Source organism: Acanthochromis polyacanthus, chromosome 3, assembly GCF_021347895.1.
Source record: "Acanthochromis polyacanthus isolate Apoly-LR-REF ecotype Palm Island chromosome 3, KAUST_Apoly_ChrSc, whole genome shotgun sequence".
In the NCBI taxonomy this organism is placed as follows: Eukaryota; Metazoa; Chordata; class Actinopteri; family Pomacentridae; genus Acanthochromis; species Acanthochromis polyacanthus.
The window spans coordinates 8,009,180-8,025,888 of NC_067115.1; the positions used below are offsets into that span (position 1 = coordinate 8,009,180).

At 37.2% G+C, this 16,709-nt stretch overlaps 1 protein-coding gene across 1 annotated transcript in view; it reads left to right on the forward strand.

Moving 5' to 3' along the window:
* Window positions 1-16,709, forward strand: part of LOC110967485 (sodium/potassium/calcium exchanger 3) — a 71,023-nt gene that overhangs the window by 49,461 nt on the left and 4,853 nt on the right. Inside the window, exons 5-16 of the mRNA XM_022217112.2 lie at window positions 618-702; window positions 2,612-2,715; window positions 5,149-5,223; window positions 7,753-7,778; window positions 7,874-7,927; window positions 8,003-8,136; window positions 10,962-11,122; window positions 12,897-13,167; window positions 13,250-13,416; window positions 15,247-15,361; window positions 15,472-15,584; window positions 16,534-16,599. Coding sequence (XP_022072804.2) covers window positions 618-702; window positions 2,612-2,715; window positions 5,149-5,223; window positions 7,753-7,778; window positions 7,874-7,927; window positions 8,003-8,136; window positions 10,962-11,122; window positions 12,897-13,167; window positions 13,250-13,416; window positions 15,247-15,361; window positions 15,472-15,584; window positions 16,534-16,599 — 1,371 coding nt within the window. The remainder of the gene's footprint in view (window positions 1-617; window positions 703-2,611; window positions 2,716-5,148; window positions 5,224-7,752; window positions 7,779-7,873; window positions 7,928-8,002; window positions 8,137-10,961; window positions 11,123-12,896; window positions 13,168-13,249; window positions 13,417-15,246; window positions 15,362-15,471; window positions 15,585-16,533; window positions 16,600-16,709) is intronic.

Sequence of the window (16,709 nt, forward strand, 5' to 3'; positions counted from 1 at the left end):
TTGTTGAGAAAAGATTAATTTATTCCACTACAGTCCTGTATGATTTTTAACATTTAGGATGTTTCCTCCCATCCTCATTGGAAATAATGCACATGTTAATTGGATGCAGTGTCCAGTATCTACCGTATTAACTAGTGTGCTAGAAAAAGATTTATCTTGTCCCAGTGTATAGCACGTCAAAAGCAAAATGCCAATGATACCAGTATAGTCGAAGGACAGTATATCGACTCGGACCTACTCTAAGGAGTAATGTTTAGGCTCAGTTTTTATCAGTCTTTTGGAGTTATGACAGCTTCCTATGAAATAATTAATTTAGTCAGGGGGACTTTTTCAGGTTTTCCACTACAATCCATTTATTTGATTGATAACATGAATACAATTAGCTGTTGTTCCAACCAGCATTTCTAAGTTATTTAAAGGGAATTATTAAGTTTTATGCACTAATTACTACAGTTATGGACAAAAGTTTTTTTTTTAAGTTGTTACATTTTAAGATTTAGGTTGCTCTAGTGTTTAGTAGGTCAGGGACTTGAAGCCAATGTGAAGAAAAAATTAGTTCACAAGTCAGTTTCATTAAGTTACCAGTTGGAATTTTACTTATCTCTTGTTCTTTCCAGCGTCTCAATCTCAGCGAGGACGTAGCAGGTGCAACATTCATGGCCGCCGGCAGTTCAGCTCCTGAACTCTTCACGTCTGTCATAGGTACAGTTCATAGGTACTCGATGGCGATAAATATAAATGGACGCATCCTCTTCATGCTTAAGTTTCCTGAACTACAGTCGTCATCATCTTGGTACTGCTTGACTCCACCAAAATCCTGGCTGTTACCAAAATTAGTAAAGAAGTGGAGCATGAGTGGAGTCACCCTTAATCATGTATAACTTTAAGCCTTAATAGAATTTCAACAGGTGAGTAACATAAAAAACACTATCTGTACAAGTGGCATAAATGGGTAATTTTGCTATAGAGAGCAACAACTGTTTTGTATCAGGCTGTAAACAAGTTTATTTCTGCTGCTAAGTTGACCATTTTAACATGGAGGTCAATAGGGATTGACTCACTTTTTGAAACGGCCTCAAGTGGACATTTGAAGAATTGCAGTTTTTGACGCCTTAATTTTTCTGCACTGGAGTAGTGTTTAACTATGTAAAAGATGGACGAAGCCTTCAGATCCTAAAAAAACAACAACTTTAACCTGCATTTCTTTTCTGACAGCCAGCGGGGGGGGACTCCTCTGATTGCAAAAAAGAAGTCAGATCGTATAAACGCTTATGAGAAAAGGACCAAACTTCTCACTTAGTTTTTTTCCCAGTAAATATTTTCCTAATGAGTTTATGGTCTCATTTGCTAGTTTTGCATCTTCTTCAGTACAACTTTTTGTTTATTTTGTAAATTACAGTCCAATTTAGAAAAAAAAATAGGTGATGAAACAGGGTGTGTGTGAGGATAAGTCAGATCCGCTCATCACATCCAGTTTCTACAGATTGTGAGTTTTATATTTTAAACTGTAGACTTTAAAACATTGATCTTTTTACATATTTTAGCACATTTTGCTGCATCCATCCCTCTGTCAGTGTACTTTCTCTGCTCCAACTGAAACATGTGCTGCATTAAGAAGGGAACCTACATGGCTTTGTACTGATGCTGTACAGTAATGCTTTTACTCCAAGACACACTAGCTTCTCCATTGCGTCAAATAAATTTTTTGTTTTTTACGGAGTTAGCTAAATGTAAATAACTTATTTTTGACCAATTTTATTCAATTAAGCACGTAGAATAAAGGTATTTTGAATAAATATTACAATTTTACACTTCGATTTGATGATTTTCTAACAGAACTGTGCATAAAGTTCAAAATCCAATGATTTTTTTCTGGTTTCTGGACTGCTGGTGACAACGGAGGCATATAAACTTTTCTCGTTCTTTTCATGGAATTTCGAACAAATGATTCATTCCATTTTTAACAAAGCGATGCATCACACATGATTACTTCAAGGACTGCAAAAAATAAAAAAATCTGGCATTTTGTTCTGTTTTTACGTTTTTTTCCTGTAATAAATGGTGTAATTTTGGTGAGGTTTTTTTTTAAAGATAACATTCCTTTCCAACCCGCCAGCAGATTTTGTAGTTCAGAGAGTGAAAAACAAGTGTAGTTTTTGTACTAAAAAAACATAAAGGCACCTAACACTGAATGTAACAGACTTTTTGATAAAGTATCTCAATTTTAAACTTGGATTTAATTAATTTTGTCAACAGAAAAGCACATCACGCATGATGTTTCAGGACTATCACAAAGTGGAAAATCTGATGTCTTTTTCAATTTTTAAAGTTTTTGCCTGATAAATGGTATATTTTTATTGATTTTTTAAAGGTATCATGCCTTGTAAACCTACCAGCAGGTTCTCGGGTCGAATGCAGAGACATATTCATGAACAATTTCACTGCTGTGTATTCGTCATGTGTGTCTCTGTTGGCTTATTTGTGTGTCTTGATATTTAGACGGTTGTGTGTCATCTGTTTGTCACCGCTGCAGATGCTGCAGCTTTGATATGTAGTAACTCTGCACTCTGTGGACTCATCTCATGTTTGTGCCGTCTCATTTCCTCCTTAGGGGTGTTCATCACTAAAGGTGACGTCGGCGTGGGAACCATCGTGGGTTCGGCCGTCTTCAACATTCTGTGCATCATCGGCGTGTGCGGCTTCTTCGCTGGCCAGGTATGATGTCATAATCTGCACTTTCACAACTAGCGGCGTAATGTCACCTTTAAATACTAGAACAAGCATCCATGTGAGCGTTTATTCAGCAGCATGCAGGATGTAAAATTAGTTTATACAGAGACAGTCAGCAGAAGGAGCTCAGCTGAGACGCCAGCACACATCTACCAGGGGTTTTAATGTTTGTGTAGATTCTTTCTTTTTAAAATGTGTTTAAAAGATGATTATTATTATATTATTATTATTACTAATGTAGTTTATGAAGTGTTTCCTTCAGCATACTTTTCTGTGCATTTTTGAAGTATCACAATAGAAAAAAGTTCATGGAAATGGCAAAGTTCACAAATAATTTTTGCAAAGATGTTTTCAAAGTTTTCTAAAAAGAGAAAATAGACTTCATGGCAGAATTTACACCTTTTCTGAATAGGTTCTGACCTAGTGAACATTTAACTCGCCATCAATGACCTGCTTATGCTTCTAGAGACTTCCTACAACATGAAAAATGTTTGATACCACCTAACATGAAAGAATAACTACAGCGCTTTAGATGGACAAACTTTTGTTCTTTTTGGCAGGTTTTGTTTATGGCTGCCTCTAGCGCCCCCTTCTGATGGCGCAACAGAGTTATATTTATTTGTGCCAAAGGAAAGTTAACAGACACCAGACTAATTACCTCCACCAAGGAGGTTATGTGACACCCGGCGTTTGTGTGTCTGTCTGTCTGTCTGTCTGTTAGCAAGATAACTCAAAAACGCCTGGGCAGATTCACATGAAATTTTGTGGGGATGTAGACTATGGTAAGAGGAAGAGCTGATTTAATTTTGGTGGCAATCCGGAAAGGATCCTGAATTCTGGATGTTTTAGTATGTTTGAGTATTTGGTCCAAAATAGGACAAAAACATCATAGGTTAGTATGTCGTCCAACAAATTGGAACAAGGTGTTCAGATAGCTGAACTGATTAAGAAGGTGCTTCATAAACAGAACTGTGTCAGAGACGCAGGTTCGATTCCAGCTCATGATCCTTTACTGCATGGGTTTCCTGTTTTCCTCTCTATCCTTGGCAGAGGTCTGCACTCTCTGAGTGATTTTCTAGTTTACATTTTATTTATTACATTTTTACATTTGAAAAGTTTGCTATTCACTTACTACAGTTAGAATGGAAACAACATTGCTGCAGAGACCTTTTTAAAAGATGGCATTGTGTGCATATGCAGCGCTCTTTATTTATTTATTCATTCATTCATTCAACCTTTATTTATATTTTAGTGTTTGTTGAAGAGCAGCTCTATTTCTCAGTGACATCGAGGCAAATTACATATGGAAAACAAGAAAGATGAACAAGAAAGGGAGAAAAGGGGAGCTAGTTACATAATGATTTCATTGATGTATTACTTAAAATCTAATTTTAAAACATAGTAATCTAAGAAATCCTACAATTTGCAAATAAAATAAATACTCATGAAATAAAGTGAGTGATTACAATTTTTAATCCATTTTGTTTTTACATCATGTTACAAAATGCAGAGATACAAACCATAGTCTTCTGTATATATACAATAACGATAAGTATCTTATTTTAAAAATGTAATTAAAATATAGGAAAATAAACAAATCAGACAGCATCCTCAACTGGAATGCTGATTTGTATCTAATTTATTTCATTTTTTTGTTTTCATCCTCCTCTGTCAGTGTGATTATAATCTATAGTTTGTATCTGTTGTCTGCTCTACATCCTGGGCTCGGTGTGTTTTGCACGTGATGCACAGATAACATTATATGCTGCAGCCTCGCTCTGATACTATCTGACATGCCCGGGACATGGAAATGAGCAGAGTACAAGGATAAGCTCTCTGCTCTGAAAAATATATGCGCTGGACTCCAAACAGTGATGCAATCCCAGATTGTACCTTATGTAATCATAGCGAGATAATGAGGGAGAAAGACGGGCGCTGCGATGGGATTCAGAGGGATGGGCTGCGACAGAATCGTCTCCAAGAGTTTGGTTTGTTACCTTTGGCAGCAGGTTTCTTCTACAAAGCGCCGCTGTTCAGCACAAGCAAACATTTTAAAGCTTTGTTGTGCTGTGCGTTCGCCTTCAGCCTTGATTCCACAGCTGGGAGTGGCTCATTCAAGATGTAACCCCTGACCCTGCACTCATGTATACAGTGAGCGATGTGTGGGAGAGTGTTAAAGCGTGAGTCACTGCATTGTGGGCACCTGCATTGATTGCATAAAGCCGATAAACACAGCAGCACCTTTTCTACGTAGGATGAAACCTTGCAATTGGCTTTTTTCACTGATTGTGATTCAAGAGTTCAGATTGTGTTTACATCGCTACGGTAATGATGTCAGAGGCTTTTCTGTATCACCAAGGCTACGTGTTACTCCACAAACTGATGCTTCATACCTGCTTTTCTGCTTTGTCCTTACAGGCGGTGAAGCTCTCTCACTGGGCTCTGCTCCGAGATTCCATTTTTTACACGTTTTCTATCATAGCTCTCATTGTGGTAAGAACTTAATCATGCAAATACACAGCTGACACGATTCAGTGTAGAAACAGGAGCATATTGGAGCATTTCACTTTAGTGTCGATACCCTGTTTGCGCTTTCTGCCCCGGCAGTGGAGCATGCAGAGTCGACTATTGTCCCACAATCAATCAAACTGAACTTGTACAGAATGTTTCATGCAGCTCAAATTACTTCACAGATGACTGATAATTAGACAGAACAAATAGAGGTAAAATAAAGCAAAAATCAGCCCACTCAGCCACAAGTAGTTTCTGGGCCTTTTCTGCTCCAGTCACATTTTTCCTCACTGTGGGCTCATTTTTCACTGAAATATAAAATCCTGCGCCTCTGTGGAAACAGAACAACCATGAACAAGGAGAGAGAACTCAGAAATGTCTTCTGTGCTGTTAAAATGCCATAAATCATCAAAAATGAAAAAAAGAAAGGTAAACTTCTTTGATTATTTAGTTTGCATCGATTGGAAAAACCTGGAATCAACTTGTGCAACATTTTTCTAAGTTTCCACAGGTGTTAGCAAGAATGGAAAACATGTTGAGCCTACATACTCAGGATAATTTTCTAATTGCATTTTTAATTTTCTCCCATCCTCGCCTCCTCTTTGCTCTGTGTAAACACTGCCTGCAGTTCAGCTGACAGGTGACAGAATGTTTCTCATGTCACTGTTGGTCACTACTGGGTCAGTTATGAATAAGCACTGAATCTTTCATTAATTACAGAATCTGGTCAGGGCAAAGATTTTTGACAAATTTGAAAATGTGATGTGGAGAAAAAAGTGATTCAGATGATCTATCACAATTTTAAGCTTAGATTTAGTTAATTTTTTCAACCAATCAACACATGTTCATGAGCTCAGAGAGACTTTAAAATCTGACTTTTTTTAAAAACATTTTTTTTTTTTACAGTTTCTGGCTCTGATAAATGATTTAATTTTATAGATTTAGGAAAAAAAACATGTTTGTCAAACCAGAAGGCAACTTTTGTAATTCAGGAGATAGAAAAGGAAGTCAAAGTGAAGCAAATGAACTTTCAAAAGAAAAGGAAAGTGTAAAAAAATGCAATGCAAAAAATTTTAAATATTTGCATTTTTTGCAACTTTTCATAGGGACATATTGTGTGTTTTTTTTTACTCCACTACACAAAATGTCATTACTTTGTTACTTTGCAGATCATGATTTTATTCATGACCAGACTGACTCAACCATTAAGATAAAAGAAATATGAGATGCTAAAATATTACAACTTGTAAGATCAACCAAAAGCCTTTGAAAACATGTTCATCTTGATGTTTTTCTTAAAGGTGTGATCGGAGGAAGAACATTTGTTTACATTAAACATGTTGTATGATGACTGAGGTGCTCATCAGTAGTAAATTAACTCCACATCGACCAACTTTAACAGTGAAAAGCCACTTACAGCCGACGATCATGCATCTATATCTATAGATAATAGTAGTAATAAACTGTATTTATACAATTTTCAAAAGCAAAGTGATGAAGTGTTTTATGAAACAAAAATATATAAAAAAGCTTTTTCATAATGACATTTTTTACATTTTGTTGAGTCCAATTTTATATCATAAGTGATTCTATTTAAATTGTGATAATCGTGCTTTTACTGCAATAGTCTAGTAATCAAATCTGAGTCCCACATTTTATTCTGCATTGAAATATTTGCAAAAAAAAGAACTGTTTGCATAAGGTCCTGAAGAAAAAAAAAAAATCTGCACTGTCTTTGCTACTGATCAGCCATGACTTGCGACGAACAGTCACATGACAATAATTCAGACTTTTCAACTGAACTGCAGGCTGTGTTTCCACAGGGCAGAATGTAGGGAGACTGAAAGTGAAATATTTGATCATTAAGTAAATCCAGCATGGCTTACAAACAGTATACAGAGGAGCAAGTTGATGGACGATACATCCAGCATGGGGGAACATCTTTCCACAGCTGATGTGCAGAGTAGAGGTTGTAAAAATGTCAATAGTTACATATAAAAAAACACATTTTTGGTAACTGCTGTGGTCACTTGCAAAAACGTGATGCATGTTATTTCTTGCAAAGTAGATAATCAAATGATTCAACTTGTGTTTTTAGGATTAATGGTAGTATCATGATGTTATTCTGCACAAGATGCATGTCTGAGTTCTCTCCTCTCCTGGTCATGGTTGTTCTGTTTCCATAGAGGTGCAGGACTTTACGTTGCAGTGGAAAATGAGAACACAGGGAGTAAAAATACGACAGTAACATTTAAAAAAAACAACAACAAAAAAACATCACAAGCTGCTTGGAGTTCAGAGGGTTAATAAACCAGAATGCCAGATTTAAAAAGAACAGCATGTTTTTTAGTGGCTGTCTGTCTTTTAAAGGGATGTAATGAACTGAAAGGTCACATTTTGACCTTTTCCTGAGCTCTGGATTTGTTTTGCCCTCTAGTGGCAAATATGCTAAAATGCAGAATTAATTTCACTCCCTGTAAGTGATGTGTCCTCTTTGTTTTCCCTTTTTAGTTCATCTATGACGAGAAGGTGTGCTGGTGTGTACTCACATTTACTGCCAAACCCAAATACACACATGAAAGGTGTTTAAATTGCTGAATTACACTGCAGTTTTCCTTGCATTTGCGTGCAGGTGGGAATCTCTGGTCCTGATCCTCATGTATGCAGTTTATATCCTCATGATGAAGTGAGTGTCATCTTCAGAACACGATTTTTCCTTTCGTCTGGCTACATTTAGTCACCAAATGTGTGTCTCTGTCAGGTTTAACGGCAGGGCGCATCGCTACTTCGACCGCCGAAAGAAGAGCTCAGTGAATCTGGCCAACGGGCTGACGGGCAGCACTGATCTGGAGGATAACATCACGTGTGATGCTACTGCAGTCCTGCTGAAGAAAGGTATCACAGCGTGCTCTGTTTCACTCCGTCCTCTAAAAAGGCTCCTGCAGCTTGTAGTTGCTGAAATTTGCATACAGATAAAGGCAGCCAGTCCTCGTCTATTTTTACTCTGCTGCACGATGTCAAGGAGGGCCTCATCGAAAAAGTTCTCTGCATCTTGTCCTACTTTTTGGCTTTCGGCTTCATATATGAGGCGATTCCATCTGAAATTCCTTCTGCTCCACCATCTCTGAAATGCTTGAAACTTTTTTTTTATCATAAACTATGGATATTTAAAATGCTGTGTGTTAAATTTTAACATGACATATATATTTATAAGTACTTGTTTTTAGCTCTTTGAAATTTGAGGCTGTTTCAACAAAAATATCTTAGGAATTATTAAAGATAAAAAACTGAAATGTTCAGTTTTTTCTGTGTATGTCATTGATTCAGAATGAAAAAAAATGAAGCCGTCATGAAAACTCCCTTCATTGAGAAAGTTACCAAGGAAATTGATAAAGCAGAAATCAATTACTGATATTTTGTGAACCATATTTTGTTGCATGTCACAGCAATACAAAACAAAACATACAGAATACTTGTTAATATAAAGTACTCTGTCACAAAACTCACGTTATTTTTAGCTAACTTTTATAACAAATCAAGCAAGTATGAAAACACGTGCTGAAAAGGAGCTGACAGGAAATGTTTAAAAATTAATTAATGAGAAATTATCTCAGAAAAGCCTTTGATATATTCATCTAAAAGTTCACAGATACCATTTTAATAACCATAGCTTTTGATAATTCTTCAGGCAAATCAGACGGTTAAGCAGAAGTAACCTGATGATTTAAGACGAAAAAACCCAACGTTCAGCCTCATTTTTTGTTGTATTTATAATATAGACAAAAATATGGGGAACAATATATTGTATAATATATATTTAAATGTTAAGGGAAATGATGCTAGCAGACTTAGCAGTGGTACTCTTTGGTCAGAAATGCTGCAGCTTGAATAAAATGGTTTGCATTAAGCTCGTCTGGGTTTGATACGAACACTTTTAGAACTGTAATATAATGCATACATATACAGAATGTAACGTATATTAATTTACATAGGAAGCAAGTGATTCTTACTCAGATATCAAATACAGTCTGAAAAATCTATGGAGAAGGTATTCGGTTTACTTTCGTTGAAGAGGAAAGAAATCAGAAAATATTCTTATTTAGGAAGCTTTTTTTTTTTTTTTTAATGACCAGGCTCAGGGAAGGCAGCCATCTGCCTCGACCGGTTGGGGTGACATGAAGCCGACGTTGTCCTGATTCCCATTCAGATCTAAATGGCATCTGGTGCTCACCAGTATTTTAGGTCCTGAATGAATAATTTATGGTCAAAATGCCATGAGATTTGTTCATAAATGATAGCCAACCTGCTTTTCCAAAAAGCTCTAAATAAGAATCTTCCTGGTTCTCAAGATGATCCCTCTTCAAGATCGCAAATCTTCTTCTACTGATCTGATCTAGGAAGGAAAGCAGTTGTTTTAGTTGATTTTTAAGCTTAGCAATTGCCAGGACAAGTGAGGGTGATACTAAAGGTTCACACAGCAGCTGTTTCTGATCTCTGCGGTTCAAACATTCTCTCTGAACACGGAGCTGCTGGTTTGTGTTGGCGTTTCTAACTGTGTGTTGGCAGAGAGGTACTTAAACCAGCAGCCATACATCTACCATCCATTATTCATGTCTGCTTCACCTTTCTGCTGCACTTTATGTTTCACATGACTGCAGGTCCAGAGGGCGCTTCACTGCTCACCTGCAACAAATACAACATACAGTACACGTGCTTTTACTGTATTCTACCACAGTCTGTTATGGAGATTTTCCTTTTTGATATTTTAAGTAACATCCTATAGAATAGACACGTAAGTTCACAGAGAATATAAAAGAAAATGACAGACGGTTTGTAGACCAACCTCAAAATAAGGTCTTTTTCTTAGCTATAGTTGACTGTTTACGTAGGTAATTTAAAGAGTGTACAGATCCCGTCTGAAACATCCCAACTGATCTGATATTGTCAAACAACTTTGATATTTAAGGGATCAAATCTGAATGTCCAGATGAAGATAAACTTTTACTGATGCCACAGCAGGGAAATTCGCAGTGTCACAGCAGCAAATGTGCAAAATTACCAAACAAAGAAATATAGGTACTATTGATAGTGTACAGATTCTCCTACTTGTAGGAAGTTTAGGTATTGCTTAGATTCCTCTGAATGTGGAAAAAAAAAAAAAAAAATGGCACAGATTCTTTCATGAGCATATTTATGATTTAGACAGGAGTCTGGTTTGTTAGCCCGAAATTACTTCTGTTAACCAAGAATGCAACCAATGGGTGAGAGTTGCTCCAGAAGGACTTTAATTCTCAACCTTCAGGCTTAAAATAGTGACAGGTATTAAAAATGCTATTTAAAATCTTTTCTCCAGTTCTCACTTAAGAATAAACACACCGTGTCGCTGCACCTTACGAGGCATTTTCTCATCCAGACTCATTTTTACTTCAGTTTTTTTCCTGACTGCACAGTTTTATTAGAGTTACAGCAAGTAGTCTCCTATTTGTTTCCATCTGCTTCTCCATGAGGTGCTGCTCTGCCCCCTTTGATGGAATAATCTGATAAATATGCCGTAGTGTTTGATGCTCTGATATTTTCAGATCATGCAATGTGTTCATGATAGATGAGAGAGGAAGGTTCCTTTCAAACTCCTCTCATCTGAGCCCATTTTAAAGGAAATTGTTTGAGAAATGGCGACAGGTAATCAACACTGCTCTTCATTTTGTGTCATTTCTGTGCAGCTAACTTCCACTGTAAGCCGTCTGTGCTGATGGTGGACGAGCTGCTGTCTGCGTACCCCCACCAGCTGTCGTTCTCCGAGGCCGGCATGAGGATCATGATCACCAGTCACTTCTCCCCCAGAACCCGCCTCACCATGGCCTCCCGAATGCTCATCAACGAGGTACGGACCTGCAGTTTAACACAAGTTACTGCAAAAGGAGAAAAAGTTTAACATAGTTTTATCAGCTGAAGTTACTCTGAAAAGTGGCTGCCAAAACTCTGGAGTCTTAGCATAAATACAAACCAAATAACTCTGTCTGGATTCAGCAGAAGAAGCAGTGGAATGAATGTTAATTTTCTGTCGGATATTTCAGACACCTGCCTGCTGCAGACTACAGTTTGGGTTTAAATCCAAACCAAACAGCCACATTTGGAGGTTTGACAGAGAAGAAGAGAACAGAATGCTAACTTCTGTCTCACATAAATATAACTTTTTAACTTTTTATGCTTCGTGTTGTGCAAATAGAACACAGTAACAGCTCGAAATACAAAATGTTTTAAATGGAAATCTCTGTGTTGTGGTGCAGGAATAAGAGCTACAACATCAGAAACATGTTACTTCTCAATACTGTCAACTGTAATAATTCAGTTTAACATGTAATATTCAGTTATCATGTGTAACATTTAATGTGTAACATTTTGATTACATGTGCAATATTTAATTTATATGTACAAAATTGTCAACGTAAGGTACAATATTTAAGTTTACCACTGTATAAGCATTGAAGCTCCTCGCGCTTATTCTTAGAAATTCTTTTGACATGATTTTCGGCACCTAGCTCGTCCCAGAATTTTTAGAAAACCCATATAAATTTATATCAAAACGTGCGGCTCAGTTGGAAAATTCATTTAAGATGAAACTGCCTTCACAATCTCAATTTAAATTAATGGAAAGTCGGTTGGACAAATGGAAAAACCAGCCATCTTTGGAACCCTGTAGCTCTGGTAGATTTAACAGTAGAAACTTTATTCAAAGGTTGAACGGGTCACAAGGCTTTGGATGTGATTCCCCTTCATCCATGTTTTCATGTCTTTAACTTTTATTACAAAATATCAGTTTAAGTTTTATGAAATTTTTGAAAAATTAGAATTTTTCTTTTACTAAATTTCGATCAAATGAATTTTATGAAAAAAAATTCAGTTAACCTTGTCTCCTTCTCACGGCGCTACTCTACATGTACACTTTATACACAACAACAGGCATTTCCATCCTCTTTCACCCAGTCTGAGTCCTATCACTGTAGGACTTGTGGTTTTTTCATAAATCACGTCAAAGCATAGAATGTGTCGATCAAAACTCCTATTGACCCCCATTATATCGGAGCTCCAAATGTTGGGTGACTATCAGAAACAAAGGGTCTCTCTAATCGGCCACAAAATCTAAACAATTCATAGTGTGAGCATAAAAATGCATTCGCTTCAAACAGTGAAAGACTTTTCAATAAAACTCATAGTTTTTGAGCTGTGACTGTTTGTTTCAGGCTCTAATCCTCAGTCTGCATGTCAGCCTCTCTGCTCTGCTCACTGCAGACAACCAGTGACTCACAGCTGATTGGCTGATTGATACCGGACCACACTTTCAAAATTGAAGCTCAAAGATGTTAAAAGGAACTGATCGGGGCTCGTGAAACAGCTGGTTTTTCAAAATAAAATAGACTTATATAAATGATAACTTAGGTGTAATTATGGCAAGACATATTATCCGGCAAAAGCTGCATTGGCACACTCAAAGTTTCTTCTTGGTTTTTTTTTATTTTTAGTAACTACTGTTGTTTCATCTGTCATTTGTTTTTTTCTGAGCAATATCTGGCACATGATTTTCCTTCAGGATTAATAAAGTATTATCTTATCTTATCTCATCTTATCTTATCTTATCTTATCTGATCATGTTCCAGAGACAAAGGCTGATCAACACCACGGAGACTCGAGTCAACCGCATCACCAACGGCGACTCGGACTCGGCGGCTCGAGGTCAGGGTAGGCGGGGCTTGGAGAACGGGATGGGCGGGGCCGAGCAAGGCCTGAACGGGAGGTGCAGGCTTCAGCGGCTGGAGTCCGGCAATGAGACGGAGAACGAGAACGAGGACAACGAGAACAACGAGAACGACGAGGAAGGAGAAGGAGAGGACGACAACGAAGGACCGCTGGTGCCCTTCAAAGTTCCAGGTAGGACACGGGTGAAGGTTTGAAGCAACACCACCTCTCTCAGGTGCTCCAGTCGTGGTTACACCTGTTCTTGTGCCTGCAGCTGGTGCTTGCAACAAGCTGAAGTGGTTGACAATGTGGCCGCTGTCACTGCTGCTGTTCTTCACGGTGCCCAACTGTGCCAAGAGGCGCTGGGAGAGATGGTTCATGGTGTCCTTCTTCACTGCCACCATCTGGATCGCTGGACTCTCGTACATCATGGTCTGGATGGTCAGTTCACTCTTTAACCTGCTGAGATCTGATCAGCTGTTTAAGAAGCGATGCAACATTATTTGATTTTCTAAATGTAGTCAAGGAAACAAACAGCACAGATATAGCTGATATAGGGTCAGTATAGCGGGTTTTAAAAATAAAAACAGAAGTGCAGTGTTAAATTTTTATTTTTTCCCCCCCGTTGACCCACATTCAGAAGGTATTTTTCGCACATTAAAATTTGAGGCTGTTTGAACAACAATATCACATGAAAAATTAAAATAAAAGCCTGACAGTTTGTTCTCGTCATGTTCTTGATTAGAAATCTATCAAATTGGACAAACAAATCAAAAACTAGTGAAGTCAATGAGTGACATAATGAATATATGAGCAAGACAGTCAAAGATTAGGATGTAATGTCATGACAAAGTAGTATTTCCCAACTGTATGATACTGCAACAGTATGTGATTTTTAACCCCCTGTTGTCCTCATTTGCAGGCACCAAAAATATTGTTTCCTTGTCTGAAAAAAAATCCGAAAATTCAGCAAAAAAAATTCCCTAAATTTCTGAAAATTTGCAAAACTTTCAGGAACAAAATCCCAATAATTATTTAAAATTTCACCTAAAAGTTTTATTTTAAAAAATCCCCCAAATTTGGCCAAAAATTCTGGTAAATATTTTCAAAAAATAAGTAAATATCTTGCAAAAAAATCCTAAAAATATATAAAGGGATTGCATATATATCAGTAAAACTTCTAATATTTTCTTTACGAACATGCAGACAAAAAACAACCACAATCCAGCAAAATTCGCTGGATTTTGGTTGATTTTTTTTTGTGAATGTTCTTAGGAAACATTTTTAACATTTCTTGTTTTTCCACCAAAAAATGTTTAAATATTTCCAAAAAATGTTGAAAATGTGAACATCAGAAGTTTCACTGTGAAAATATATTTTTTCCCACATTTCAAACTTTAAAACGGGTCAATTTTGACCCGCAGGATGACACGAGGGTTAAATGCAGCCTCGGTACATACTGAAAGTAAAACCAAAGAATATGTGATTCAGAACACAGCTGTGGATGTGACTTTAAACGTTCTCTCAAATCTGCATCGCAAATGTTTAATCAATAAAAAAAAAACTCTTTCTGAGCATTTTGGTAGTAACTATTCTACCTGAAGTGTAGTAACTTTTCAGCAGGTAGCTTTTATTTCTAAAATAGTGAGAAGCTGCAGTGTTTAGTGAACAGATGCACAATTTTATGATGTTTGCCATAATTTTGGAAACTGTTGACGGCTGTTATTAACTCCCTTCAGCTCTGAGCTATTGTTTTAGATTTCTCCCTCAAAAAAATCTGAAAGTTGCAGCTCCACAACTGTGAGGCCAAAATGAACAACTTGGGCTCTATGGATGTGGAGGATCCATGGAGGATACTGAAAAAAAGAAGTCTTTGTGTCTCCACCAGTTGTTGAATTAATTTCAAGGCCAATCATTGTACTTGTCACTGAAAAACACTTACAACAGCTAGTGTCTTAAATGTGCTGTATGAAAACGTTGACTTAAGTAGGCAAAACTTTAAAAAAAATTAAAATTGCTATTGTTTATTAATTGCAGGGACAGCAATGATATTAGTCAGCAGCTAATTTGTATCTGTTTCCTGGGCAGGAACACAAAAAACAAACAAACCAAGAAAATTTACTCCATAAACAACACTGTAGGGTCAATATATAGATTTTTTGGGTTACTTTCATGACACCAGTTACGGTACTCTTTTCATTTCTTTTATTACTGCTTGAAGAATAAACGAGTAAAGGTGTAGACTGAGTTGTGTTGTCCGTCTGCTTGCAGGTGACGGTGATCGGCTTCACTCTCGGCATCCCTGACGTCATCATGGGCATCACCTTCCTGGCAGCAGGAACCAGCGTCCCCGACTGCATGGCCAGCGTTATAGTGGCTCGACAAGGTACACAAACAAGATGTGGGCAGCCGAAATCAACATTTGCTGCTAGCAGACGTGGTCGATAGGTTGTTACAGGGAACTGTGCTCAGTCGGTGTTGCTCTCTTCACCTCAGGCATGGGAGACATGGCCATCTCCAACTCCATTGGCAGCAACGTGTTCGACATCCTGGTGGGCCTCGGCCTCCCCTGGGCTCTGCAAACTCTCTGCATCGACTATGGATCCAACGTGAGTGAGGTTCTGCTGGACTCATCAGAACAGATGAGAACATGAGAGTTTATTTGTTAGAGCTCTGCACTCAGCAGATATTATTGGTTCATCAACCTGATGAATATTCTTTACAAGGGAAAATAGACTTAGAATAGGAGAAATAAAAGTCTGTGGTGCATAAAGAAGCCATTTTTTTACCTTCTAAGCAAGTCAAATTTTTCACCACAATATTTAATCCTGCACCTCTATGGAAACAGAACAACCAGGAGAGAGAACTCAGAAATCTGTTCTGTGCCAGATGTTAGAATGACAGATATAAAATAACAAAAGTAGAATTTCTGGGTTTCACAGTTGCACCAAGGAGTTTAGAATTTTTAGTTTGTTACAGAATCCAATCGTTTATTTTTGTAAATTTTCAAATGACACATGCAGAATGAAGTGATTTTCATGAAATACCAGAATTTTAAGATGAGATTTAGCAAAGAAAAGTTTGACGGAACAACACATCACTCGTGATTAGTTAAATAGACTGTCGGAAAGTTGGAAATCTTACAAATGTTTCCATTTTTACAGTTTCTGGCTGTGATAAATGGTATAATTTGGGGATTTTTTATGAAATGAGCACGTCTTTCAAACCCAGCTGTGGTTTTTCCGGTTCTGAGTTTAACAAAAGCAATTTATGTTCTAAACAAATATAAACTGAATCATTAATCATGTTCAAGATGTTCAATAATCTTAAAGGACTTTAATGCTATAATGTAATTTATTCCTTCACTGCTGTATGTTTGTCAACTGAGCATCAAGAAGTTAAAACTGTTATGAATCTGTCTAGCTTATAAATTGTGTAATTTCGGTGATTTTTTAAAAAGGATAATATGCTTTTCAAGCACATTTTAAAGACATTTTAAGCCCAGACAATTTAACTTTTATAAGAAAATAAATAAAATCCCTGTGTTTTTCTCCACAGATCCATCTCAACAGCAGAGGACTCATATTCTCTGTTGGGCTTTTACTCGCCTCAGTATTCTTCACAGTAAGTAATGATTTCTGCAGCTCACTGTCCTGGTGATTCAGCAGCTGGAGCATCAAACGTGTGTCACAGTTTAGAAACCAGCCGCTGGCACATAATTATATCGGGGTGAT